General features: G+C 37.2%; 2 protein-coding genes across 9 annotated transcripts in view; both read left to right on the forward strand.

Annotated features, from left to right (window-relative positions):
• MED21 (mediator complex subunit 21) overlaps positions 1-26544 on the forward strand; it is a 1150573-nt gene that overhangs the window by 143530 nt on the left and 980499 nt on the right. The window lies entirely within an intron of this gene.
• RASSF8 (Ras association domain family member 8) overlaps positions 1-26544 on the forward strand; it is a 115311-nt gene that overhangs the window by 84438 nt on the left and 4329 nt on the right. For 3 of the 6 annotated variants that reach the window (XM_050746747.1, XM_050746744.1, XM_050746743.1), the window contains 3 exons: positions 14318-14528; positions 22478-23367; positions 25564-25708. In XM_050746747.1, coding sequence (XP_050602704.1) covers positions 14426-14528; positions 22478-23367; positions 25564-25708 — 1138 coding nt within the window. In that variant the 5' untranslated portion in view covers positions 14318-14425. Of the gene's footprint in view, positions 1-9508; positions 9686-14317; positions 14529-22477; positions 23368-25563; positions 25709-26544 lie in introns of those variants that run through there. The other 3 variants (XM_050746746.1, XM_050746745.1, XM_050746748.1) reach the window with 3 other exon arrangements.

A 26544-nucleotide genomic window follows, 5' to 3' on the forward strand; every position in this document is an offset into this window, starting at 1 on the left:
GATGTGGAAGGAGGGAGACAGGATGAGAAGGCAGGGAGATCAGTTAGCAGGCAATTGCAGAATGCAGCAGTTTCATTCCTAGGTACAAGTGCTCAAAGCAGCATTATTTGTAATAGCCAAAAAACTGGAAACCCAATTGCCTGTCAGCAGTAGAATAGATGAATAAATTGTGGTTTGTTTTACAATGGAAATCTCTACTGCAGAGAGAAAGAATGAACTATTGCTATGCACAGCAACGCAGATGAAGCTCAGCAAACATAATGTAACGCCAAAGAAACCAGGCACCATTACATATGATGCAGTCCATTTATAGAGTCCAAAAACAGGCAAAACTAGTCTGTGATGATAAAGATCATAATAGTTGCCTTTGAGGAAGGGCGTTGGGCCTAGGAGAGGGGCGTTTCTTGATCTTCGAGATGATTAGACGAGTGTGTTCACTTTGTGAAAATTCATAATTCAGGATTTCTGAATTTTTCTGTATGTTATACTGCAATTAAAATGTTTCTTTAAAAATCTAGTTTCCTCAACTGCTAGGCATGAACACTCTCTCAATACTATTCCCAGCCCTCTTCTATCCAAATAGTCACTATTGCCATGCTGCTACTTCCTCCCACTTTGCAACTCACTGAGGCAGGCTGGAGACTTTTGTGACTGCTGGAGTGATTTTTGCCAGTTTGCTTAACCCATTGCATTCCATGGGTTTCCTGGCAGAGATTCCGCAAGCTACCTCTGCCAGAATGACTGCTGTCGCAGTGCTTGAGTTTTAGTTTTTACTATGAAAATGTAGGACTTAAATATAAATACATAGTGGAAGTCAGATATATTAATGAAATGCAAATATATTTATGTAAGCATAGCAAAAATTAGGGTTTTCCTCCCCTTAAGCATGCAGTTTATTTTGAAAAGTATGTTAGAATTTTATACAGTTAATTGATTCAGTAGCTGTACCCTACAGTTGGGCTATTTATATTATTCATGTGCTTTAGGTTAGGTTGTATAGCTCATTCATTCTGACTGCTGATGACTGTGTCACATTCATCTACACCTGGTGATGTACTTTCAATAAAGGACAGGGAATAGGCCTAAGCTCAATTCTATTTATAGAATACTGTAAAATAGAGTACCACTTTAATCAGTATCATTGATATTTACAATAAATATCAGGTCTTTTGCCCTGGAATTTCACGATACACATCTTAAACTTAGTGTCTGTCTTCTCCAGTAGTGTGAAATGCTCATTAAACAATACAGTACCTCCTAGATTATTTAAAGCCCAAAACTTTCCCAATTAATTGCAGAGCAGCACACAATATCTCTTTAAAGAGAATGGCAGCTATAGAGAGTGTGAAGAATAAAGTATAGCTGTTTGGAACAAAAGCATTATTTGTTTTATTACACTGAATAATGAGCCTCTCTTCAAATTTTGCTACACTGAAAGATACCTGTTACTTTGAAATATCACCAAAGGATGTACCTATTTTTGCATGTCATCTAGGGACTTAATTATTTAATTGGCTTAGATTTTCTTCAGAAAACAAATAGAACAATCGAAATTATTCTTAACCCTTAGAGATTAAGGAAAAACTAACGCCTTTTCAAATTGTTTGAGTGGACACTTTTTTTTGTTCTCTATTAACTGAAATAGCCTTAATTTGACAAAGACTCATAGGGATCATGCATGGTTAGTTTTGCCAAATATGATTTTCGGCTTCCATATTCTTAAAGCATTTAGTACTTTATCAACTGAATAAGTATAGTAAAGAAATTTTAAGAAACATTAAAGTTTTCTGCTTTGTCTACTGTGCTCATTAAATTTTAACATTGAAATCCAATAGAAGTTTTATAGTCTAGCAGCCACTCTGACTCATGAGTCAGGGGCTCAGATTTTCCTCAATCTTACATATTTTATTACCATTTCCTCACAAAATTATTTTGTTTTGTCTTTGAAGTATTTCCATACCAACTTAGCTTTAAAAATGTGTACCTGCAAAGAAATATGCTTTGATATGTGAGGTTTGACTCTTTGAAGCCACCACTGTAGTCCTAACAATGGACAAGGTTTGTTGAAAAGTTTTCACATTTACTTTATTGTAACTATAGAAATGTTCCTGTTTGTCAGGATTTATGGGCTTAATATTTACAATACCATAAATGAGAAGTCCATAGTCATCTTGGTTTCATGGATAAAAAATAAATGTCTTTTTATCCCCTATTAAAGAAAATGGTGGATTTCATTGCAAAATGTTAAATATTAAATATGTAAATAATTCAAGTAGTTTGATTTTTAAATATTAAATTCAGGAATTAGATTCATTATACCTGAATGGTGACTAAAAGGTAATGAACTTAATTTGCCGTCTCTTTCATGGAAAAAAAGTCCCTAATCAGGTGGCCCATACCTATTCAAGTGGGCAGAAGAAAAGTGATTCTATTTTTGGCAGACAGATTTTAATGGAAAGGACATAGATTTGGGCGATCATATAACATCTGGATTCGGACCATAGCTCTATTCCTGCTTTACTGAGATGAGAGAGATGAGAAGGAGCAGCTTTCACCGGGAACCTCAGGGAACATACATTCCTAAGTCTGATTTGGTTATTGAACACCAGCTCTTTCTTCTCCTCATTTCTGTAGCAATAATTGACTAAATTTATATCATTTGGTTTAGTAGTGTTGGAAATTATAACTGACATGATCACATTTACTTGATTACTTTCTCTCCTAAGCTAGAATTAGTGATTACAAATGTCCTTGCAAACTTTGCTAATAACTTTATTTCATGAATAGAAGTAACTGTGTTAGATTTGCATCTGCCACTTACTGGGTGGGTAACCCTGAGTAAGTTACTGATTCTTTATGCCTCCATTTCCTCTTTTGTTTAATAATTCATGTCACAGAGAGCAACAGATAAGTGTTAAAAGGATTAAATATCTGTTCTGCCTTGGTGACAACCTAAAAGATTTTTAAACTTTTTTTAAAGGATTAAATAATAGAGTGGCTGGGCACAGTGGCTCACGGCTATAATCCCAGCACTTTGGGAGGTCGAGTTGGGAGAATCACGTGAGGCCAGAAGTTTAAGACCAGCTAGGCAACTTAAGGAGACCCCATCTCTTTAAAAAAAAAAAATAGTATTTATATAAAGCAATCAACATTGCATCTTTCACATAGTTAAGAATTCTTGTTGCCAAATTCAGTAAAAGCAAGAGGTTACCATTTGGCTAGTTGGTTTTCGATGAAGGTACCAATGTGTACCTACTTAAACAGAAATATCACAGATACAGTTATACTTAAATCTACCTTAAAATATCACCAAGTTTTCACTAATTTTGTTTTTCCATAGGAGTGTATTATACTCACTGCCAGTTTTCTCATGATTTGTGAAAGAAAGCCATGAAATAGCACATGTAGTAGAAAGCATAATTTAATTGATGGCAGAGCTCAGGGATTTTCACATGAAGACTTTGAGAGTGTGGTCTCTAATCCCAGTTCTGAGAGCTTTAACAAGAATTAAACCATCATAGAACTTGGCACTACACGCATGCCTCAAACCATCTCTGAAGGGTTGCAAAGTAGTCTGGGATCCTAACAGAAAGTATAATTGCAAAACAGATGGCTTTTTATGTTCCTTTTTTATAATACTGCGGCAAGAAATGGAGCCCAATGGTATATTATTTTTATATTTCTTATTTATGAGATTTTGTGCCGGGAAAGTCAAATTGTAAAGTCCCATGTTGTTCCACCTTCCATAAACATTTAAGAAAATTAGCAAGAACAGACCACACGTAGTTTTTTCTTGCTAATGTTCTTGTATCAATAATAACTCATTTTATGATCTGTTTTAACTAGAATTCTTGAGAGGGGCAACTCCCTCAACATCTGTACTGGGCACTTTATTTATTTAAATATATGTAAAATAATTTAATTTCAGTTTTCTGAATAATCTAAATTAGTTTTGTGCAAAGATTGGCTCTGCTGTCACCTGTGCATGGGACCTTGATCCTGTGTATAACCTGGCCAGGCCTCAGCCTTCTGCATTCAGTGAAATGGCTGTACTAGTTGATGGCCAGTGGGCTGCCAGCTATGAAAGGTGAGACATATTAATGCTTTGAAGGAAACTGTGTTGACTTAGCTGGTAACTACAGTCTCCAGCAGCAGAGAGACCTGGACAAAAGAGCACTAGCAGGGGATCCCCCTGCCTGGGTCCCTTCAGGGCTGCCCTGCCATCGGGTCAGATCGCAGGCATGGCTTCAAAGACAGCCACACTGTGAAAGTTTAAGAGTCTGTAGTACTTACAGACCCTGGGGGGTACACAGCATGCCTGGAGGCCACGTGTAGGTAGGTCAGGTCGCAAGCAGGTAGAGAGAGAAAGGGAGCTGGCAAGTAGCATTCTATTTTTGATAATGAAATGTAAGTCACAGGCAGATGCCTGAAGGATCCATTTAAAGGAAGCAGCTGGAAAGCGGGAAGCCCAGTCCATGAGGCAGGAGAGATACCTCCAAGTTTTTATCCCTGGCTACTGGCTGGAACCATTTGAGTAGGCTGTAGTACTGGAAACTGTGTCAAGGGCAATTGAGCCAGGCTGACTTATATTTAAAAATGGATGCTGAGGCAGCATAAATTTTTTTTTTTTTTTTTTTTGAAACGGAGTCTCGCTGTGTCTCCCAGGCTGGAGTGCAGTGGCGTGATCTCGGCTCACTGCAAGCTCCGCCTCCCGGGTTCACGCCATTCTCCCGCCTCAGCCTCCCAAGTAGCTGAGACTACAGGCGCCCGCCACCACGCCCGGCTAGTTTTTTGTATTTTTAGTAGAGACGGGGTTTCACCATGTTAGCCAGGATAGTCTCGATCTCCTGACCTCGTGATCCACCCGCCTCGGCCTCCCAAAGTGCTGGGATTACAGGATTGAGCCACCGCGCCCGGCCTGGCAGCATAAAATTAAAAACACTCACTGTGCACTGTGCTGATCCATTTGGTTTCCGTGAACTCTGAAATGAATAACCTTTCACTTGCCTGGAGAAAGTACCATCATTGACCCATCCCTGACATCTTTAGGTATGAGAAGCTTGACAGCTTCTTTAGAGCCTTCACCAGGTAGAACCAAATGTATTTTTGAGTGTTGTTGGTAGGCTTATGACTTGGCAAGAAAAATATAGCAAAGCTGGAGTGGTAGAGGAGGGGGAAAAAAGAGTAGAAAGATGCATATGCCGAGAATAATGGCATTTGTATGGAATGGTGGCATCCCAGTTAGAATTGGCTCAGAGCTGCTAATACTGGAGAGATTGGGCCCATCAGGAATTGGCTTGTAATAAGGGCTACGGGGCCATTGGAAGCCTTGACCGAGACTGAATTGTACACTCTGTGTGTTGCTCTCCATTCCTTTCTACTGTTTTCATTTTTCATACCTCCCAAGTGGCCATTTTTTCATGCCACTCATGGCTTTCTGGACTCTCTGTTCCTTCTTCCTCCCTCACCTTTTTTTTTTTTTTTTTTTTTTTTTTTTTTTTTTTTGAGACAGTTTCACTCTTGTTGCCCAGGCTGAAGTGCAATGGTGCATTCTCGGCTCACCACAACCTCCACTTCTTGGGTTCAAGCGATTCTCCTGCCTCAGCCTCCCTAGTAGCTGGGATTACAGGTGCCCACCACCACACCAAGCTAATTTTTTGTGTGTTTTCAGTAGAGACAGGGTTTCACCATATTGGCCAGGCTGGTCTCGAACTCCTGACCTCAGGTGATCTGTCTGCCTTGGCCTCCCAAAGTGCTGGGATTACAGGCGTGAACCACTGCGCCCAGCCCTCCCTCACCTTTTTTAAGGTATGATGTTCTGGGCTTAAAATCCCAAGCTAAATACTTGCTTTGTAAGTGTTCTTCTGTCAGATAGACGTCAAAGAAGAAATCAGTCTAATAAGCGTGTTCTTGTGTTTCCTTGGGGTATTAGAATGATTTTACAAAACGTAACTTGGAAGGAATGGGAAGAAATGACTTTTTTAGTGGTGTTGGTTAGTAGATTAGATTAGTTAGAGGAATTATTCTGAAGCTGGGCTAATTTTTTTTTTTTTTTTTTTTGAGACGGAGTCTCGCTGTGTCGCCCAGGCTGGAGTGCAGTGGCCAGATCTCAGCTCACTGCAAGCTCTGCCTCCCGGGTTTTTACGCCATTCTCCGGCCTCAGCCTCCCGAGTAGCCGGGACTACAGGCGCCCGCCACCTCGCCCGGCTAGTTTTTTGTATTTTTTAGTAGAGACGGGGTTTCAGGGTGTTAGCCAGGATGGTCTCGAACTCCTGACCTCGTGATCCGCCCGTCTCGGCCTCCCAAAGTGCTGGGATTACAGGCTTGAGCCACCGCGCCCGGCTACTGGGCTAATTTTTGAGACAAGCTTTTGATTATTGAAAACATATCTCTTGGTTTTCTAAAACAGGTAATTTTACATAAAGATTTTGCTTTTTCTTGAATTACAGTTACTACATAAAAATCTTATATTTCCATGGTGAACTTTAATTGACAGGTAAAAACTTACTCAAATTGTTAATTTAGAAATAAGTGTCATCCTTTAGTTATTCTGCAGAATATTGTACTCCCAAAAGATTTTCACTGCTGTTTTATGCACTGTTTATTAACCCTGCTGGGTATGAGAGAAGTCTCTACTTGAAAGTCATAGAGCTCTTAACAAAGTATATGGTTGAAAAAATATAATTGTCAATAAGCTTTCTGGAGATGGGCTTTTAATAAGAAACTCAACTGAGTACCCTTATAGCATTCAGTTTAAAGTTGATGCTAAATGAAAAACTAAAGTTACTAGTTATATTCATTTAAAAAGTTTATCCTAAGGAAAAGACGCAATTCTTAATAGAAGGATCAGTATTCTCATACCAATAATTTTAACTTGATTCATACCATTTTTTTTTGTTTTGTTTTGTTTTTTGAGACAGAGTCTTGCCCCAGGCTGGATTGCAGTGGCATGTGATCTTGGCTCACTGCAAGCTCTGCCTCCCAGGTTCACGCCATTCTCCTGCCTCAGCCTCCCAAGTAGCTGGTACTACAAGCGCCCACCACGACACCCAGCTAATTTTTTGTATTTTTAGTAGAAACGGGGTTTCACCATGTTAGCCGGGATGGTCTCGATCTCTTGACCTCGTGATCCGCCGCCTCGGCCTCCCAAAGTGCTGGGATTACAGGCGTGAGCCACTGCACTTGGCCAATTCATAGCATCTTTTATACTAGATGTGACTGAAATTTTAAAATATGAATTACCATTTCTAATATCTACTTACAATTTTTGAATGTGCTGCTGCTCTTAGGTATGTGGATTAATAACCTAAAACGTCTTTATTTTCAGATGCTCTTATTAGTATAAATGTTTCTGAAAATTTGCATTGCTGTTGATTTGTCCTTCCATAAAAAAGTTTATACTTTTTAAGTTAGAACTTTCACTTCCGTACCCAGACCTAAGTCTTGAATTCAAACTGTGTGCCAAGCCCTGTACTAGATAAGGTACAATTTGAAAAGACATTATTTCATTCCATTTCTTACAACTGCCGCCTGGAAAAATATGCATCTTGACTCAAATCACACAAGAAGTAGTAGACTTGGGATTTGAACCTTGGTGCATCTTGTTTCCACTAATCAATATTGCCTCAAACAAAATGGCTTATTCCAGAACATATATTTTAATAGTGTGAATTTAATGAAAATGCAGGAAATCTCCAAGAAATTTTGCTTTGTGTTTAAGACAGGAGTTAAAATTAATGTGTATGTTCAGACACATTTTATTTAGAATTCTGTAGAAATAAAGCTGGATGTGATTTTCCAAAACTGAAGGAATAATTCATTGATGCTGAAAAAGGAACCTGAGCATCAGATGCTCGTTTTGCTGGCGTGTGTTTTTCATAGATTCTTTGATTAATTGATTCTTTGACTTAATTCATTCTTTGCAGTTTTTTTTTTTTTTAGCATGATTTAGCACCTCTTTTCTTTCTTTTGAAATGACAAGTTTGTATATATTGTCTGATTGTTTTTTATTGACAAAAACCAGTTTCCAGGTGATTAAAGATAAGATTTCTTAGGGTGGTTTAGGACATTTCTAAAAAACATTTATTGGGTATAGTGAATCCTTTTGGGGAATCCTAGCCTTATTTATTCTTTAGTTTCTGTGTTCAGCCAAATTTCAAATATGTGTCCCAAATTACTAGATTTTTTTGACACTGGAAAAAGTTATTGAAGCTCTCTGAGACTCACGTTTCTCATGTTGAAATGAGACTAATCCTATCTAACTTGATGAATTATGTGGTGAGGAATAAAGGAAACATGGTGCACAGTGCCTCGCATGTAATAAGCACTTGTGCCATTTATTTCCACAATTGTCAAATACTCAAGTGTGTAATGTTTGAGAGTGTTAAATCACTGGGCATGTGTGAATGCTGGCACCTGAGGGTAATGAATAGTAGAAGAAAGAACATGAGCTTGTTCAATTTAATAATGAATATTCCTGTTAGTTTTCAGGGAGTTTCTGGTCACAACATTTTTGGTAACCCATCAATACATAACTTTGCTTTATGTGTGTTTTTCCATTTAAAGATAACTTATTTAATAAACATTAAATATAAACATTTATATTTATATTTATTATGCAATAAATATAAATATTGACAGGCCAAAATTTACTCAAATTGTTAATTCAGAAATAAATGCTATTCTTTAGTTATTCTACAAAATATTGTACCTCCAAAAGATTTCCAATACTGTTTTATGCACTGTTGATTAACACCTCTGGGTATGAGAGAAGTCTCTGTTTCAGTCAGAGAGTTTTAACATTGCATATGGTTGAGAAACATATAATTGTCAATAAACTATCTGGAGATGGGCTTTGAATAAGAAACTCAACTGAGTGCTTATTGATTCATTAATGTTGAACCCACACCCAACAGCACTGTAACTCATGCCTAAACAAAGCTTACATAATACGTATTTTTTCCCCATGAGGCACATCGCAGCCTTCTTGCCTGAGAAACCCTGGACACCACTTCAGCACTATGCTTGGGGGCCATTTCAAATGGCGAAATCCCACCAACAAAACTCACAAAAAACATGGCACCAAATAGACTGAGAAAGGACACATGTTGACAGTACGAGAGCTGAAACACAAAGACAACGTCACCTTGTTCAGTCTCAGCTGGGAATGTGTGTGTCAGGCAGCTCAAAACTTTCACACTCTATGCATATCCACAAATAACCCTGAAAGCACCACAGATAGTGATTTTGGGATTGCAAACAAAATTTTAGCAACTGGGCAGATTTCACAAATACGGAATCTGCAAATAATGAAGAATGGCTGTAATTCCTTTAAGAAAGCATTGATCTTGAGATAATATGTTTCCACAGATGCAAATGCTCAGTTCCAGGAGGATATTATGACAATAAATGGTCCTTAGCTAAAGAATACTCCCTGGTAGCATGTTAGTGAATAAGCCTAGTAGTGCTTCATTGTAAAAATTATTAAAATAATAGTGACTTGCATCTAGAAACCTCATAATGAAAACAATAACTGAACTATATTGAAACCTTTGCAGTAGAACCTTCCTTCTACCTGCATCACTGTTTCCATGGAAAAATATATTCCAAATTCCAATTGGAATGTCCTTTTGCTTCCTAGGTCTTTAGTCTGAACGATGACCGATCCACCACACGCACCTACATTGTAGGACTTCCATTTTCCTCTGTAGTCTAGTTCTGGGGCTGGACATAGAACTGTTGGAGTTGATATAAAGGAAAGATCAGGGTTACAGCTCCTAGAGGGGGTTACTGGGGGCTTCTGCTGGGAAGGTGGAGAGATGGGCTCTTCGGATGACTTCATGAATAATGCCATGATTTTTTTCATGGTTTAAACTTGCTTTTCTATTTTTCTTTTTTCTTTTTTTCTTTTTTACTTTTTTTTTTCAATTTTTAAGTTCTGGGATATATGAGCAGGATGTACAGGTTTGTTACCTAGGTAAATGTGTGCCATGGTGGTTTACTACCCAGGTCAACCCATCACCTAAGTATTAAGCCCAGCAACCACTAGCGATTCTTTCTGATACTCTCCCTCCCCACCCCACAACAAGCCCCAGTGTATGTTGTCCCCGCTCCATGTATCCATGTGTTCTCATCATTCAGCTCCCACTTATAAGTGAGAACATGCAGTATTTGTTTTTCTGTTCCTGTATTAGTTGGCTCAGGATAATAGGCTTCTAGCTCCATCCATGTCCCTGCAAAGGACATGATCTTATTCCTTTTTATGGCTACATAGTATTCCATGTTGTACATGTGCTACATTTTCTTTATCCAGTCTATCATTGATAGACATTTGGGTTGATTCCATGTCTTTGCTATTGTGAATAGTGCTGCAGTGAGCATACATGTGCATGTATCTTTATAATAGAGTGATTTATATTCTTTTGGGTATATACCCAGTAATGGGATTGCTGGGTCAAATGGTATTTCCACATCTAGATCTTTGAGGAATTGCCACACTGTCTTCCACAATGGTTGAACTAATTTACACTCTCATCAACAATGTAAAAATGTTCCTTTTTCTCCACAACCTTGCCAGCCTCTGTTATTTCTGGACTTTTAAATATCTCATTGTGGTTTTGATTTGCATTTCTCTAATGATCAGTGATGTTGAGCTTTTTTCATATGTTTGTTGGCTACATCTATGTTTTCTTTTGAGAAGTGTCTGTTCATGTCCTTTGCCCACTTTTTAATGGGGTTATTTTTTGTTCTTGTAAATTTGTTTAAATTCCTTGTAGACTCGGGATATTAGACCTTTGTCAGATGGATAGATTGCAAAATTTTTCTCCCATTCCATAGGTTGTCTTTTGACTCTGATGATAGTTTCTTTTGCTGTGCAAAGGATCTTTAGTTGGATCCCATTTGTCAATTTTTGCTTTTGTTGGAACTGTTTTTGGCATTTTTCATGAAATCTTTGCCCATGTCTGTGTCCTCAGTGATATTGCCTAGATTTTCTTCTAGGGCTTTTATAGTTTTGGGGTTTACATTTAAGTCTTTAATCCATCTTAAGTCAATTTTTGTATAAGGTGTAAGGAAGGGGTCGAGTTTCAATTTTCTGCATATGGCTAGCCAGTTCACCCAGCACCATATATTAAATAGGGAATCCTTTCCCCATTGCTTGTTTTTGTCATGTATGTTGAAGATCAGTTGGTTGTAGGTGTGCAGTCTCATTTCTGAGTTCTGTATTCTGTTCCATTGGTCTGTGGGTCTGTTTTGCTATAAGTACCATGCTGTTTTGGTTACTGTTGCCTTGTAGTATAGTTTGAAGTTGGGTAGCGTGATGACTCCGACTTTGTTCTTTTTGCTGAGGAGTGTCTTGGCTATTTGGGTTCTTTTTTGGTTCCATATGAATTTTTAAATAGTTTATTCTAGTTCTGTGAAGAATGCGGTAGTTTAATGGGAATAGCATTGAATCTATAAATTATTTGGGCAGAATGGCCATTTTCATGATATTGATTCTTCCTATTCATGAGCATGGAATGTTTTTCCATTTGTTTGTATCATCTTTGATTTCCTTTAACAGTGGCTTGTAGTCCTCCTTGAAGAGGTCCTTCACTTCCCTTGTTAGCTGTATTCCTGGTTATTTTCTTCTCTGTGTAACAGTTGTGAATGGGAGCTCATTCATAATTTGGCTCTCTGCTGGCCTGTTATTGGTGTGTAGGAATGCTGTTGATTTTTGCCAATCGATTTTGTATCTTGAGACTTGACTGAAGTTGCTTATCATCTTAAGAAGCTTTTGAGCTGAGACGACGGTGTTTTCCAGATGTTGGATCTTGTCATCTGCAAAGAAAGACAATTTGACTTCCTCTCTTCCCATTTGACTACACTTTATTATTTTTCTCTTGCCTGCTTGCCTTGGCCTGCATTTCCAATACTATGTTGAATTAATGATTCAATATATGATTAAAAGTTCAAAGTGAAACAACGATAATTCAGATAGGAAAATATGTGGCAGTATGCTAAAGTCTAAAAAGGAATGTAAAACTTCTGTGAGATACCTAACGTCAGATTTATAGAAACGGAGACTAGAATGGAAGTTGTTGGGGGCTGCGGACAGGGCGAAATGGGCAGTTGCTTGTTGAAGGGGTCTAAAGTTTCAGTTACACAAAATGAGTAAGTTCTAGAGATCTGCTGTCCAATATGGTGCCTGTAGTTAATAATACTGTATCATGTACTTAAAAATGTGTTAAAAGGATAGAGCTTATGTTTTCTTCCACAATTGGGGGGGGGGAAAAGTCCCATAGGATCATTTTAAATGATGGGTTTCTTGGTGGCGGGGGGACTTTAATGAGATCTGTACCCTTTCTTGCTTGATTTCCCAAGTTTAAGATCTTTTAATGAATAATAAGGCACTTTACATAGACTTTAATCCAGCTTTCACAAAAATTTAATAAAGCAATATATTAATCTTTGGCCATTTTTGATACCTTAATTTTATCCCAAGAAAGAATAAAACATATTCTATTTTTAGTAAATAGAATGCCTTGCAGTAGAGGAAACAAGTCAGAACTTTTCTGTTTTCTTAAACATTCTCTAGGTTGGGCAGCATATAAAACTCTCCTTTGAAATTTAAATTCACACCAGCCTATTAAAGTCTCCAGAGAAGTCTAGCTGTAAAGGAACTTGTTTAACTTTATTTACTGGCTTTCTTACATTTCTTTAACTTTGGAAGCCTTTTATCCCCAGTAACTTTAACATCTCGCAGGCCCTTATAACTGAGGAACACAGTTATGGATTCAGCTTGTCATTGGCAAGGTGGCCCCTTCTTTCTTCATATGGGGGTAATGAAACCTATGCTGTGTTGTATGCCGAGAGCTAAAGCAACTTGCTAAGAGATTAATGTTCAGGCAGGCCTTCCTTGTTTTTAGGATGACAAAAAGGATTTGTGTACCTTCTCTGGAGAAAGTAATTAGGTTTATTCTCCTTCCCCTTGCATGTGTTCTGACTCATCTATCCAGGTGACCAGATGGCCTAGAACTGTCTTAGGTCTTTTAAAAGAATGTGCAAAGGACTAAGCCACTGTTTGTAGTAACTACTGTTTTACAAGAAAAATTTTTAGTGTTTTTAAAATAAGCTTTTAAATAAGCCATTAATTCTGTAATACCAGTGCCACTGTAAACCTATAAACAAATCCAAATATTCTTTTAATTAAATCAATGTTTATTACATCTCCTGAATTTTAACGTTCTTTTGTAAAAACAACAAAGATGTGGGAAGACCACAAAACAATGGACAAACAAAAAATTGTAGATTGATTAGAGAATTTACATAGGAAGAGTTGAGATTTTTTTAAACCCACAGGAAAAAGAATTGTGATCATTTTTAGCAGGCGAGTAACATTCTTATCAATGTAGGAAATAAAGAATATTTGGTTTGACTATATGACAAAGTAAAAATTTCTGCTTGGCATATAACGCAGCCAAATGCAAAATCAAATACTGGGTAAACAACAGCAAGTAGAACAAAGGGTTAGTGTTTATAATTTTTGAATAACTCTTGTAATTTAAGAAAACTGTCAAACCCAGTTAAGTGAGAAAATGATAAACAGTTCATACATGAGGATATATGTTGGTCGTCAAAGGAATTCGTTTCCTTCAACTAAGATTTTTTACCCGCCTGTCCTTATGCTGTGCCTGGTGTTGGCATTTCAGCGGGGAAGACACTCTTTGTCCTGTGAGGAGAGGGAAGCAAGGGACACATTAAAAACAGTTGTCAAGACATCATACATGAGAAGAGAGAGTGACATAATAAGGGAAAAAAATATTAGGAAGGCAGGCAGGTAGCAGTTTCTTTCTTTTTTTTTTTTTTTTTAATCACGAATGTGAACTGAGTAAGATACCTTGACAACTGTTCTTAAATTTATTAATACTCAGTATTGGCAAAGCACTGCAAATTGGTTCAATTTTATTGATAATTCCTAAAATGACAAATTTTTTTTCTTTATTTTTGCCTCAGAAATTACCCTAATGAAATAATCCAGAAAGAAAAAACAGGACAGAAAAACAACGCGAACAGGGCTTGGCAACTAAATAGGAATTTTTAACCTAATGGAGCAAGAGTTCATGATTAAAATTATTATAAAAAATAGTTGTAACATGAAACAGTGTCATGATAGGTGACTGTAGTTACATTTGTGTTGCTTAATTCATTTCTGTAAAATAAGCCTGTGTACTTCAGTAAGATTATGATATGTTAAAATTGGTTTTGTGTAATACTTACATGCTTACTAGAAGAAATGTTGATTCATTTTATTACAAGTGATTTTTTGCCCTTTTTTTAGCTGACTCCACAGACTCAACCTTCTTCACTCCGTGTTCCTGCAGCTAGAGACATGACCTAACACCCTGATGACCACTCTCAGGGCCCTTGAGTGACTGGCTGCTGCACCATGGAACTTAAAGTATGGGTGGATGGAGTTCAGAGGATTGTTTGTGGAGTCACTGAAGTCACAACTTGCCAGGAGGTTGTCATAGCCTTAGCTCAAGCAATAGGTAAGTGAACTCTGTGAGTATCTGAGAAAAGTACATTATGCTTCCTTTCGTTGTATGTGTTTGTTTTAAATATAGATTTCTAATGGATTTTGTTCATTTGGTTCCATAATAAGTCTCACAGGCACACTTGTACTTATTACAGTTTGCCAGTGTTTAGGTAAATCTGTGATAATGATGCTTCTCTGACACCCCTAGATTTTACTAACCCTGAGTTAGCACGTACACCGCCTTCTCCTCTCCTGTTGTTCAGCCCAAACAATGACTTCTGAAACTACAGATGTTTCCTTGAGCCAAAATTTAGACCCAGATTAAGAATTTAGATTCTTGGTTCCCAGAATCCGTCATTAGGAAAAATCCCACTTACTGTTTATTTCTCCATACTTTTAGAAAATACAACAAATGAAATAACATCGTTCTTCACTGGAAAGATAATATATACTTTTAAAATCTTATGATTGGCCGGGCACAGTGGCTCATGCCTGTGATCCTAGCACTTTGGGAGACTGAGGCGGGCAGATCACTTGAGGTCAGGAGTTCAAGACCAGCCTGGCAAACGTGGTCAAACCCGTCTTTAATAAAACTACAAAAATTAGCCAGGCGTGGTGGCACACACCTGTAATCCTAGTTATAGACTGAGAAAGGAGAATTTCTTGAACCCAGGAGACGGAGGTTGCAGTGAGCCGGGATCATGCCACTGCACTACAGCTTGAGTGACAGAGCGAAACTCGGTCTCAATCAATCAATAAAATTAAATTAAAAATAAAATAAAATAAAATCCTATTATATAGTGAAGATGAAGCATAGCTCTTGGCTTCGTGTTATTCTCCTACCATGTTTTACCCTTTCTTCTTGTTTATTTTAAGCTTATCTTCATCATAGTTTATGTATGTTTAGTTGCCTTAAATGACGAGGGCGTGAACACCTGCATCAGTAAAACCAGCAATATGGGTCCAAGTTTATATTTGCATCTTAAATCTTTCATTTAACAAACATGTATTAAGAGGAAGCTGTGTGACCAGCACTATGCTAAGTGCTCGGGGCCTCTTTGTCTTTGAGCTCCTTATCAAAAGTTGATTTTATGTCTTGCCAGTTTATGTTGGAAGCATGTCAGTTAGCTCAGCATTGAAATGAGTCATACTGTTGCCAAGGCACTTTAGCATTTGGTGGAGAAGATTGTGCCACCTGTGATGTGGCAGATGCACTGTCAGAGGTTTACAGTGCCCTATACAAGACAGAGACTTTCTTCTAATAGTGACATCTTTTGATTTTTCCTTAAACACTATCACACACGAATATATTGCGGCAATGCTGAAAATTCTGGGCTTTCACATCCAGTGAAACTCTTTTTGCATTTGGGAATCATATATATGTAGACTTAAGTTTAATTATTAAGGAGGAGAAAATTAAGGCATTTAATTTTTTCATATTCTTCAAGCTTATTTAGTAATTGTCCCTATTAAGAGCTTCACTTAATTTATTTGAATTAAAATACACAGCTTATTTTCTTAGTGAAGAATACGTTTATTAATTGTCAAACCTGGCTTTCCTTGTTATATTTGGGAATTAAGCCATGAACAGTACTAAAAAAAGAAAGAGTAGTTTTTTGCAAAAGTCAAAGTAGTTGAGTAGTGCCATAAGCTGCATCTGTCCATAATCACACTTTTTACACAGAATTTCGAGGGAAAAAGGCCCAGAGGTACCATGTATGTGCTTGCCCCCTGGGACTACAGAGTATATACTTGTGAACAAGCCAAAAAGACATTTTAACTCATCTACCCTCCCACTTTTACTTTCTCAATAACTCAATCCAGGAGCTGTTTTGAAAAGTTGACAACTTGAATACAAATGTTTTATGATATTCCTCCAAACTTGGCCAAGCAACTCTTTCTGTATCATAAATACTTCATTGAATTCAGAATTCATCTAGAGATGACTCCACTGGCAAATAGCCGAAAGCTGTGGGTTCTGGTTTCTGTGGTGAGGGCTTGTTAATTAGAGAAAATTGCCCCTCTGAAAAGCAACCCCAGAACATCCAAGGCCTAACACAGTAAGTGGCTAGCTGGATTATTAGTAGAGCGTGGACTGATGAACAGAACCGCAGGTGGCTGTCAGGAATCTATAGCGAAGGAACTTGTAGACTGGTTTCTTAGGTTTAAGTGCACGTCTTTGCCTCATAGGGGCACTACACACACACACACACACACACACACACACACACACACACACACACACACACACACACACACACACACACACACACACACACACACACTATTCTTGATTAGGAGTTACTGGTTTTTTTCCGGATAGTTAAAATTATTTTTAGGAAACCATAGAAACTATCAAAATGACTTACTATGAAAATATGCACACAAGATGTCAACCTGCAAATATATATATGACAGCTAACGTTTTCTTCATGCTACTAATCAATCAAATTGTATTAGCAAAGAGCTAAAAACAACATAGTTTGATGAAAGATGTTGAATTTATCTACTACTATAGGAAGAAATCTTTTCTACACTAATCTGACAACCTTGACAGATTAGATTTAGGTGATGGATGTGGGACACATGCTGAAATGATGACAGAATAACTAAAAATGAAACCTTAGTTGAAACCTCTTCTTGTCATGAAGTGGTTCAACTGCCCTGCAAGAGTGCACTCAGAGTTTGTCACTGTACACCCTGAGCTTTCTGAAGCATTCCCAATTTAAATGTTCTACTTTGTTTCCCCTGTAAAATGTCTCGGAAATATATTTTTTTCAGAGTCTAAACTGCTTGTCAAATCTAAGTGAAACAGAAAGCCTTTGACAGATCATCTGTCTCAAGTTACAGTGGCGAAAATGCATTTGCTTTTACAGTATCTCAAACCAAAAATATGACAAGGATGTATTTCTGCCCTCAGGCAGCTTAGAGCTTAACACAGAAATAAAAGTCCGGCTAACAAAAGATGAGAGAGGAAAGAAGGAAGAGAAAGAAATCAAGGAGATTGAGGGAAAGGATTTCTGATCCACAGCACTTTGATATTTGGTGTCCTTGAGAAGACAAGGAAAGGAATATGTATTTTATGTTGTCACATTTAACTCTTAGTTTCACATGTAAAATATCAATTTTAGATATTTTAAAATTTATTAGTTTTCTATGTTTATAAAGTCATATTATTTATTGTAGATTATCTTGAAATTTAGAAAACACAAAGACGGTAAGAGAATCACCCATGATTCTACTTCCTAGCAATAAACAATGTTTTTTGTGTACCCATGGACAAGCTTTTAAGAAATTATACTCTTCATATGCTTTTTGTAGTTTTGAGTCTCATTGTCTCATTTTTCATTTGTTGTGAATTAATTTTCCACATATTCATTTACAATATTAATATTTATAACAATAGTCTAATTTTTATTTTAATTAGCTTCTGTATTTTCCACATCTATAGAATATTATTTTAATGAATGTGAATACATGTTAATTCATAGCATGCATCAGTTAAGATGGGTTAGATTATGCTGTGTTAACGAACAGCTCCCAAAATCTTCTGGTTTGTAGTGACACGTGTCTTCTATTTATTTTGGTTTATATTTTTTTTATGTAACCAGCACAATGCCCAGGAAATCACAGGTACTCTGTAACTGTTTTTATTATGTTTAGTAGTAGTGAGCTTATCATATAATTCTAAGTAGACAGTAATTCTGTGATTACATGATATCCTTATCAACACACTGGGAAAATATACTGTGGATGATGTAACTATGGTTTGAATGCACAACTGGCTGACAGGTATATTCACAGGTAATTTTTATTGTATCACTGTCATTCTAAGAAATACTGTGAGGTAAGAGTTATTTTAGTAGTTTCACTCAGAACTTAAATAGTATAGTAAAAAATAAGTAAATGCCATCAGAAAATTACTTAAAATTCTTTAAGCTTTTTTTCTTCACTGATAAGATGAGGATCATAATATCTATATTGCTTAACTCACAGAACTAACTAAGATGATATATATAAAAGCATCAAAAGCCTTTTACAGGCTATAAGATAATAAAGTGTAAGTTCTGTTACAGAGATCTTACAGGGCGAGATCAACACTCACTGTAAGAATTCTAAGTCATTATGGAAAAAGCTAATTGTGTTCACTAGAGTTTGCATAAGAATCCTGGACTGTGTAATATATTTTACAAAATTTTCATTAAAATGTTGATAAGAAGCAAAGTATCTACTCTCAGAAAAATTCAGTGCTGTTGGATAGCTTATCCTCCATAGATAAAGAATAAGTCAGGTGTTACTGACATTGTTTCTCATATGTCCAGAAACCTGAAAATATGTTAGCATTAAATTCATAAGAGATTAGTGTCATTTATTTGTCATGTTCTTTTGAATAATGTCCAATATTCATCTTCGGGGTGTGGAGGATTTGATACTGAAGAAGACATCAAATGTCAGTTAAAATGAAAACTCCAGAGGGTTGGTGATGAAGGTGTTTAGTAGAATCTATTTCTCTGGAGCCTGGCACTGTTTCTGACAAATATGTGGTGTTCAATATATATTTGTTAACTAAATAGCAAGATGTAACTTTTAAATCATGATTTTGATTTATGACTCTAAGGAGAAATTTCCTAAAATTATAAAAATTGTTAAGAGTCTTAAAAAATGGTTGAATTCAGGGCATAAATTTCTGAGTGACCCTTGTTTGAGTTTTGGTGTGTATTTTCAACAATGTTATGTTACTTCATAGTTGTGTATTCTGCTTTCTTAAGTGAAAGTAAGCTGTTATCCTGTTTTCTTTTAATTTATGTCAATCAGTCATTCAGTAAGATTTCATTAATGCATTAAAATCTGTATGTGAGTTTCTTCAGTATATAAATTTAACGATTCTTGGGATTAGTCTCAGTCGCTTCAGTATTTAAAAGTATAATTAATATTTTTTTACCCATGTTGGATCAAAATTACTTGACAGTGTCACACAGTCCTACAATGCAAATACAGCTTAAACTACAAATGCCATAGATAGATAGACAGATAGATATTCCTTTTTATTCATTTTAAGATTACATCAAAATAGTACATAAGGTATAACTAAATGTATCTATGTGGTCAAATACACTAAAAGGAGTTTTGCAGGAGGAATCAGAATCTGTGTAAATGAAGGAAATAGAGTTTGTAGAGCACTGCCAAGTTATGGGTATTAAAAACAGTGATTATGGAATTTAATTCCTATATAAAATATTTAAAACCCAATTTATATAATAAAATCAAATCTATTCATTTACCTTTTTTAAAAAAAAAAGCTTTTTTATACTGCTGGATGGAATTTTTGGCCCAGTAGTACTAAATGTGCATTATTTAGCAAAAGCAAATACTGGCAGTAAAAGCAATTATAAATAATCTTCTACTAAGACAATCTCAGAGGGTAGCAGTACCAGTAAGCTCTGGAAATTAGATTTATTTTTAATTATGAATAAATTAGGATCTTTAAAATTTTTTGTTTAGTTCATATAATGTGATGATTCAGTTTTCCTTTTAAAGATACTTCACTGGGCTGATAGAATTGGAAAGAACTCTACTGGTTTATCTAACCCCTCCTGTTACTGAAGGAGGACACAGAGGTTCAGAGAAGAGTAAGATTCCTAAAAGTAGTTGATAGGCAGAGTGTTGTGACCTTTGAAGCAGTTTGTACACATGGGACAGTTTTAACATTGCAGATGTGTCACGTGGTTTTTCTTTGGGAGCAATTAGAGTAATTTTTAACTGAAAATTATTGGAAACATTTTTTTATTTCAAGAAGCTAATCTATTGTGCTAAGGTTTTCCTTTACATCCCCTTTATTAGCCTGGGCATTTTGATAAACAAATAATATTATCTAGCACTTTTCAATTTCACAAACATTTTTATATTTTACATTCTCACGTGACTCTCAGAACAACCCTGTCAGATAAGGAAATACTACTCTTATTCCACAGATGAGGAGACTGAGGCTAAAGGAAATTTAATTGTTCAGATCATGTAAGCACAGTAGGAAGCAGAGCCACATTTGAACCCAAACCTTTCTACTCCAGAACCCTTGTCCCGTCTACTGTGTCTAGCTCTACATAGTTAGAAGAGTTGCTTTTTAAAAGTCAGGTTGTTGGGCAAGGGAGGGGAAAAGAAAAAAAAATAAATAAATGGATAAATAAATAAATACATAAATAAGAGATTATTGTGATGGCATATCACTATTTAAAGGAATTCTGTGGTCAACCCTTTTGTTACAGGAAAAATGTCTTAATAGCTACCACGTGTTGAATGCCTGCTGTGGGCCAGGCAGTGTGGTAGGTGCTAACCCTCAGAATCTGCGAAGCATTTTAGAAGGGAAGTTGTGCTGCTTATCTAGTAAGGAACTCACGTAGGATTATTTGCCTTCAAAGCCCCAACTTCCAGCTGCACCCCAAATTCAGGTCTCCCTAAAGGAGAACACACCCATATGCTTATAGCGAAATCATTGTTTAATGTGCTACTTATGAATTGCATACATGGGTGTTGATATTTATACATCTAGATTTCCATTTATTGATGCAGTAATTGCAAAAATACTACTATTGGCTCAGAAGCTCATGAAATTTAAAAAAGAAAGCCAGGAAGGTAAATCAATAGCTGTTTATACAAGTATAATTGCTGGATGGCAGCGTTGGTTTTTTTTTTTTCTTTGTAATTAACTATGTACGCTTTTCACAAAATTTAAATAATCCATCTGACCCACTCACCTTAAATGAAAATAAGAAGCATGTTCAAGCTTATGGCATTACACTCATACTCTTCTGAAACTTCATCTTTCATAATTATTAGATTCAGTATATTTTTCAATTTATATGTGATTGTATTCTGGTTTTGTTTTGACAGAGTCTTACTCTGTCGCCCAGGCTGGAGGGCAGTGACACAATACAGCTCACTGAAGCCTTGACCTCCCAGGATCAGGCGATTCTCCCATTTCACCCTCTCAGGTAGCTAGGACTACAGACGCACAGCACCATGCCCAGCTAATTTTTTCATATTTTATTTGTAGAGATAGGGTTTCACCATGTTGCCCAGGCTAGTCTTGAACTCCTGGGCTCAAGAAATCTGCCCACCTTTGCCTCCCAAAATGCTGGTATTACAGGCGTGAGCCACTGCACCCAGCCTGCTGGTTGGTTTTTAATAATATTTTGCTCTGAGTTTTTTTTTTTTTTTAGAAGAATCTTTGATACTATCATATTACCAAAACTGAACAAGTCCTCTTTTCAGGCCCCTGTTTTTATATGAATTTGGTTTGAAGAGTTTTTTCATCAAACTGATTTTTTATTTGCCATGGGTGTCCAGGAAGATGTCAGCTGTGTGAGCAACGGGTTGGTAGAGCACTCAGGTGGAGATGGAGAGGAGACCTGGGCAGCTCCTGTGGCTGAGTCACAGATTCTCCACTGGTCCCCATGTCTCCTTTGAGGAGGAGAAATAGGGCCTCCAGCCCTCCCAAGTTCTGAGGTAGAAAAATTCAAGGGATTTGCACAGTGGGAATGTATTTGAGTTTTGAAGTTCCACCTCGTTCCTGGACTAGCCCCTCATGCTTCACATGGCGATTCTATTGTCCTTTGTTTCAGCTAGAAAATAAACTTTGTTCAGTCTCGCCCCAAATGAGAAGTTCTAGGCAGTCAGGTATTTGGCAAGAGTGTAAGGGTCTCACCCAGGTTTAAAGTATAAAGTTGAATTTCTAAGCAAGCCTGAAGAGTATGTGCAATACACATCTTCTGATTTTATGTTGTTGCATGTCGTGAGGGGTTTGGTGTCTTCAAGTAAAGGTTTTAAAGGCAACCTGGACTAGACTCTAAAACTTGACCCTCTGATGCTAATCAAAAATACGCAATCATCAAATGGCATTCTTACTCTATTTTTAAACTATTACATATCCCATTTTGACAACTTATTCTTACCTTTTTTACATAGGTCGAACTGGAAGGTACACCCTTATAGAGAAATGGAGAGATACCGAAAGACACTTAGCACCTCATGAAAATCCTATCATATCCTTAAACAAATGGGGGCAGTATGCTAGTGATGTGCAGCTCATTCTACGACGAACCGGGCCGTCGCTCAGTGAGCGACCCACTTCAGACAGTGTGGCTCGAATTCCTGAAAGAACTTTATACAGGCAGAGTCTGCCCCCCTTAGCTAAACTGAGGCCTCAGATCGACAAATCAATCAAAAGGAGAGAACCGAAAAGGAAATCACTGACATTTACAGGAGGTGCCAAAGGATTAATGGACATTTTTGGAAAAGGTAAAGAAACTGAGTTTAAGCAAAAGGTGCTGAATAACTGCAAAACAACAGCAGATGAGTTGAAGAAGCTGATCCGTCTGCAGACAGAGAAGCTTCAATCCATTGAGAAACAGCTGGAATCTAATGAAATAGAAATACGATTTTGGGAGCAAAAGTATAATTCCAACCTTGAAGAGGAAATTGTCCGTCTAGAGCAAAAGATCAAAAGAAACGATGTAGAAATTGAGGAGGAAGAATTCTGGGAAAATGAATTACAGATTGAACAGGAAAATGAAAAACAGCTGAAGGATCAACTTCAAGAAATAAGACAGAAAATAACAGAATGCGAAAACAAATTAAAGGACTATTTGGCACAGATCCGGACTATGGAAAGTGGTCTTGAAGCAGAAAAATTGCAGCGGGAAGTTCAGGAGGCACAGGTCAATGAGGAAGAGGTTAAAGGAAAGATCGGTAAGGTCAAAGGGGAAATTGACATTCAAGGCCAGCAGAGTCTGAGGTTGGAAAATGGCATTAAAGCTGTGGAAAGATCTCTTGGACAAGCCACCAAACGCTTACAGGTAACCACATTTTGATAAATAGAATGTGTGGCCCATTTAAAATAATACCTTCTTGGAATCTCCTTTTCATCAATGTCAGTTTTTCCTTATATTCAAAGAATTAGAAACCCAGCCTTGTTTAAAAGTTTTGTCGAATTCTTGTGACTTACGACAGCTTAGATGAGAGCAGTAGCCATGCGGATCCTTCTCCACGGAAGAGCCTTGTCTTACTGTGGCAGTTGTAGCATTAGATAATGGGATGGAACGGACACTAATGATGAGATAGTGAATCTCACCTTCTCCTTTCAGAGATAGGGAAACCAGAGCTGAAAGAGCTGTCCACGGATTGGTTGGCCAGGGATTGTTGTGGGTAGCTGACTGCTTCTCTGTCACTTCTCCATTGTAGCCAGCCAATCCCAGCTTCCTTCCTGACACATAAACAGCCCTTCTCTCTTCTCCCCTCTCCACAGTACCCTCCTTTGCTTTCCTGAGAGAGGCACAAAGATTTCTGTCTGATTTTCCCCCTTTCTAGTTCACGTACAGGAAGATTTATATTTTGCCACTTAAACCCTAATCACTCAACTTACTTTTCCTGGATATACCCATTCTTGAAAAGACCTTGTGATTATGTTGTGAAAGTTGCAAAGATGTATCAAACAGTGTCTATCAGATGAGATGAGAAAGACACAATTGATTACAATATGGCTATTTAAATTTAAATTAAGATTAAATAATAAGGCAATTAAAATATTAAATATTTTAAACTGTTTTTAGTCACACATGGTCGCATTTCAAGTGCCCAGTGGCACATGTGGCTGTTGTACTGGCCCTGCAGACACAGAACATCTCCACCATTGGGGGAGGTTCTGTTGGACTGGGCTGGTTTAGAGCTTACTATTCAAAGTGTAGTCCATGCCAGGCAGCTTCAGGGGACACTTGTAAGAAATTCAGAATCTACTTTGAAACAAGATGCCCAAGTAGTGCCTGTGTACAGTGAGGTTTGAGAAGAGCTGCTTTAGAATATCAACAGTTAGTTTCACAATCAGAGAAAGCTGAGGTTTTAGGAAGAACTGATGTGGTCTCCTTTCTTCGTGACTATCTGTAGTAAGAGATAAAACTACCACCCAAATTTTGAAAATCAAGAATTTCTCATGCAGTAGAAGGTTGGCAGCCTCTAATTTGTCAGTATTTTACTATTGAGATTCATTTTGACATTTAAAAAAAGGTATAATTGGAAGTTGTGTTGCTTTTGATATCACTTACAGAAAACACTAACAACACAGTCATTACTAGTAAATCCCACTAACCCACTGAAAAGTGTCTGATAATCAAATATTGATATGTCCCCAAGTACCCCCTATACTCAAATAAATGGAGAAAACAACCATTCACTTCTAATCTCTTCCCAACCCCTACCAAATCCTTGAGACCCACCCAGCTTGGGTAGAGCCAGGGCACTTTTTCTTGTATACAGTAGAGGAAGGAAAGAAATAAAAAGCTGTTTAAATAACAGGATGCCCCTCTTTGCTTATACAGCTTTCCAGCTGTCCAAACTTGATCTCCTTCTTTAAGGCTCTGTAGTTCTCTAATCTTTGTCAAGGATTTAAGAATTCCATCGTGAGAATCTTGTGGGAATCTTGCTTTCCTTATGCTGTAAGATAAATCTCAATAATATATCACATGAAAATTGAAACAGCTTACAAAAAACAAGAACTCTAAATCCATGGACCAAATTACAGTTAACTTTGTAGTCATATGTTAATGTGAAGTGGTTAATATGTAAATTTGTGACCAACTTAGCAAGACTGCTATAACACAGAGATGGGTAAAAACCTGTGAGGTTTTTTTCTTTTTATTTTCCACCAATGAGTTTACAGGCTGAGAAACCCGTTTTTGTTTTAGTTTTTGTTTTTCAATGAACGTTTATAGACATGCTTATTCCATAAGGGTGCATAATGGTTTTCCAGAGTAAAGCATCGCATGTAAGAGGACAGCCTGATGAACTATTGTTTTCTCTGGCTTATAGCTTGGCCTGCACCACAGAGTGGAAGTGACCTCTTTAGCCCGTCGTATCCATATAAACCAGATTTGTTACATGTCCTTTTATGAAAGCGGACACCCCACATTTAACCCCTGTAGTAGAAGGATTGTCACTAAGATGTCTTGCACTGTCCAGTAGTGAATCCTCAAATTTAAAAAGTAATAATTTCCATCTAGGACAAAGAACAGGAACTGGAGCAGTTGACTAAGGAGTTGCGGCAAGTCAATCTCCAGCAGTTTATCCAGCAGACGGGGACAAAAGTTACCGTTTTGCCAGCGGAGCCCATTGAAATAGAGGCCTCACATGCAGACATTGAAAGAGGTAAGATGTTGAGAAATATGGTTTATTTTCCCTTTATTCTCACTGCTTAACTTTTTTTGTTTTTGCTTTTTGAGACAGTGTCCCCCTGTGTCACCCAGGCTGGAACGCCAGTGGTGTAACTACAGCTTACTGCAGCCTTGACCTCCTGGGCTCAGGTGATGCTCCTACCTCAGCCTCCTGGGTAGCTGGGGCTACGGGTGCATGCCACCACACCTGGCTGCTTTTCTTTTTTTGTATTTTTTTGTAGAGATGAAGTTTCACCGTGTTGCCCAGACTGGTCTCGACCTCCTGAGCTCAAGCAATCTGCCTGCCTCAGCTTCCCAAAGTGCTGGAATGACAGGCATGAACCAGCATGCCTGACCATCTGCTTAATTTTGAATAAACTACTTGTATTCAGTTAAAATATTACCCTCACATTCATAGCTAATTTTTAAGTGGGACACTTAAAAATTCTTTTCTTTTCTTTTTTTTAACTTATTTCCCATTTCTAGAGGAAAACCAGTAACATTTAGGTTATTTATTTACTTAGGTGAGCATGTAATCACCAAATGTCATATCATTAGTTTTAAACTGCTCCTTTATTAAAATTTTTTTCTGAAGTGTATGAGTCATAGTCTGTTAATTTGAATTTTGTCTCTGTTCCTTATGCCCCTTTTTCCTTCTTTTTCTTCTAAAAACTATTATTTATTTGTACTGATATTTAAAAGACAATTCCAAACCTGTGTATGCATATGGTGTGAGCAACCAAAAAAAGAAGCAAAATATTTGCCTTTTGTAAAGATCATTCACTGTTCAAATCACCAAAAACTAGTTTATCAAAGAGACTTGAGAAGGTT

This window comes from Macaca thibetana, chromosome 11 (assembly GCF_024542745.1).
Source record: "Macaca thibetana thibetana isolate TM-01 chromosome 11, ASM2454274v1, whole genome shotgun sequence".
Lineage (NCBI taxonomy): Eukaryota > Metazoa > Chordata > Mammalia > Primates > Cercopithecidae > Macaca > Macaca thibetana.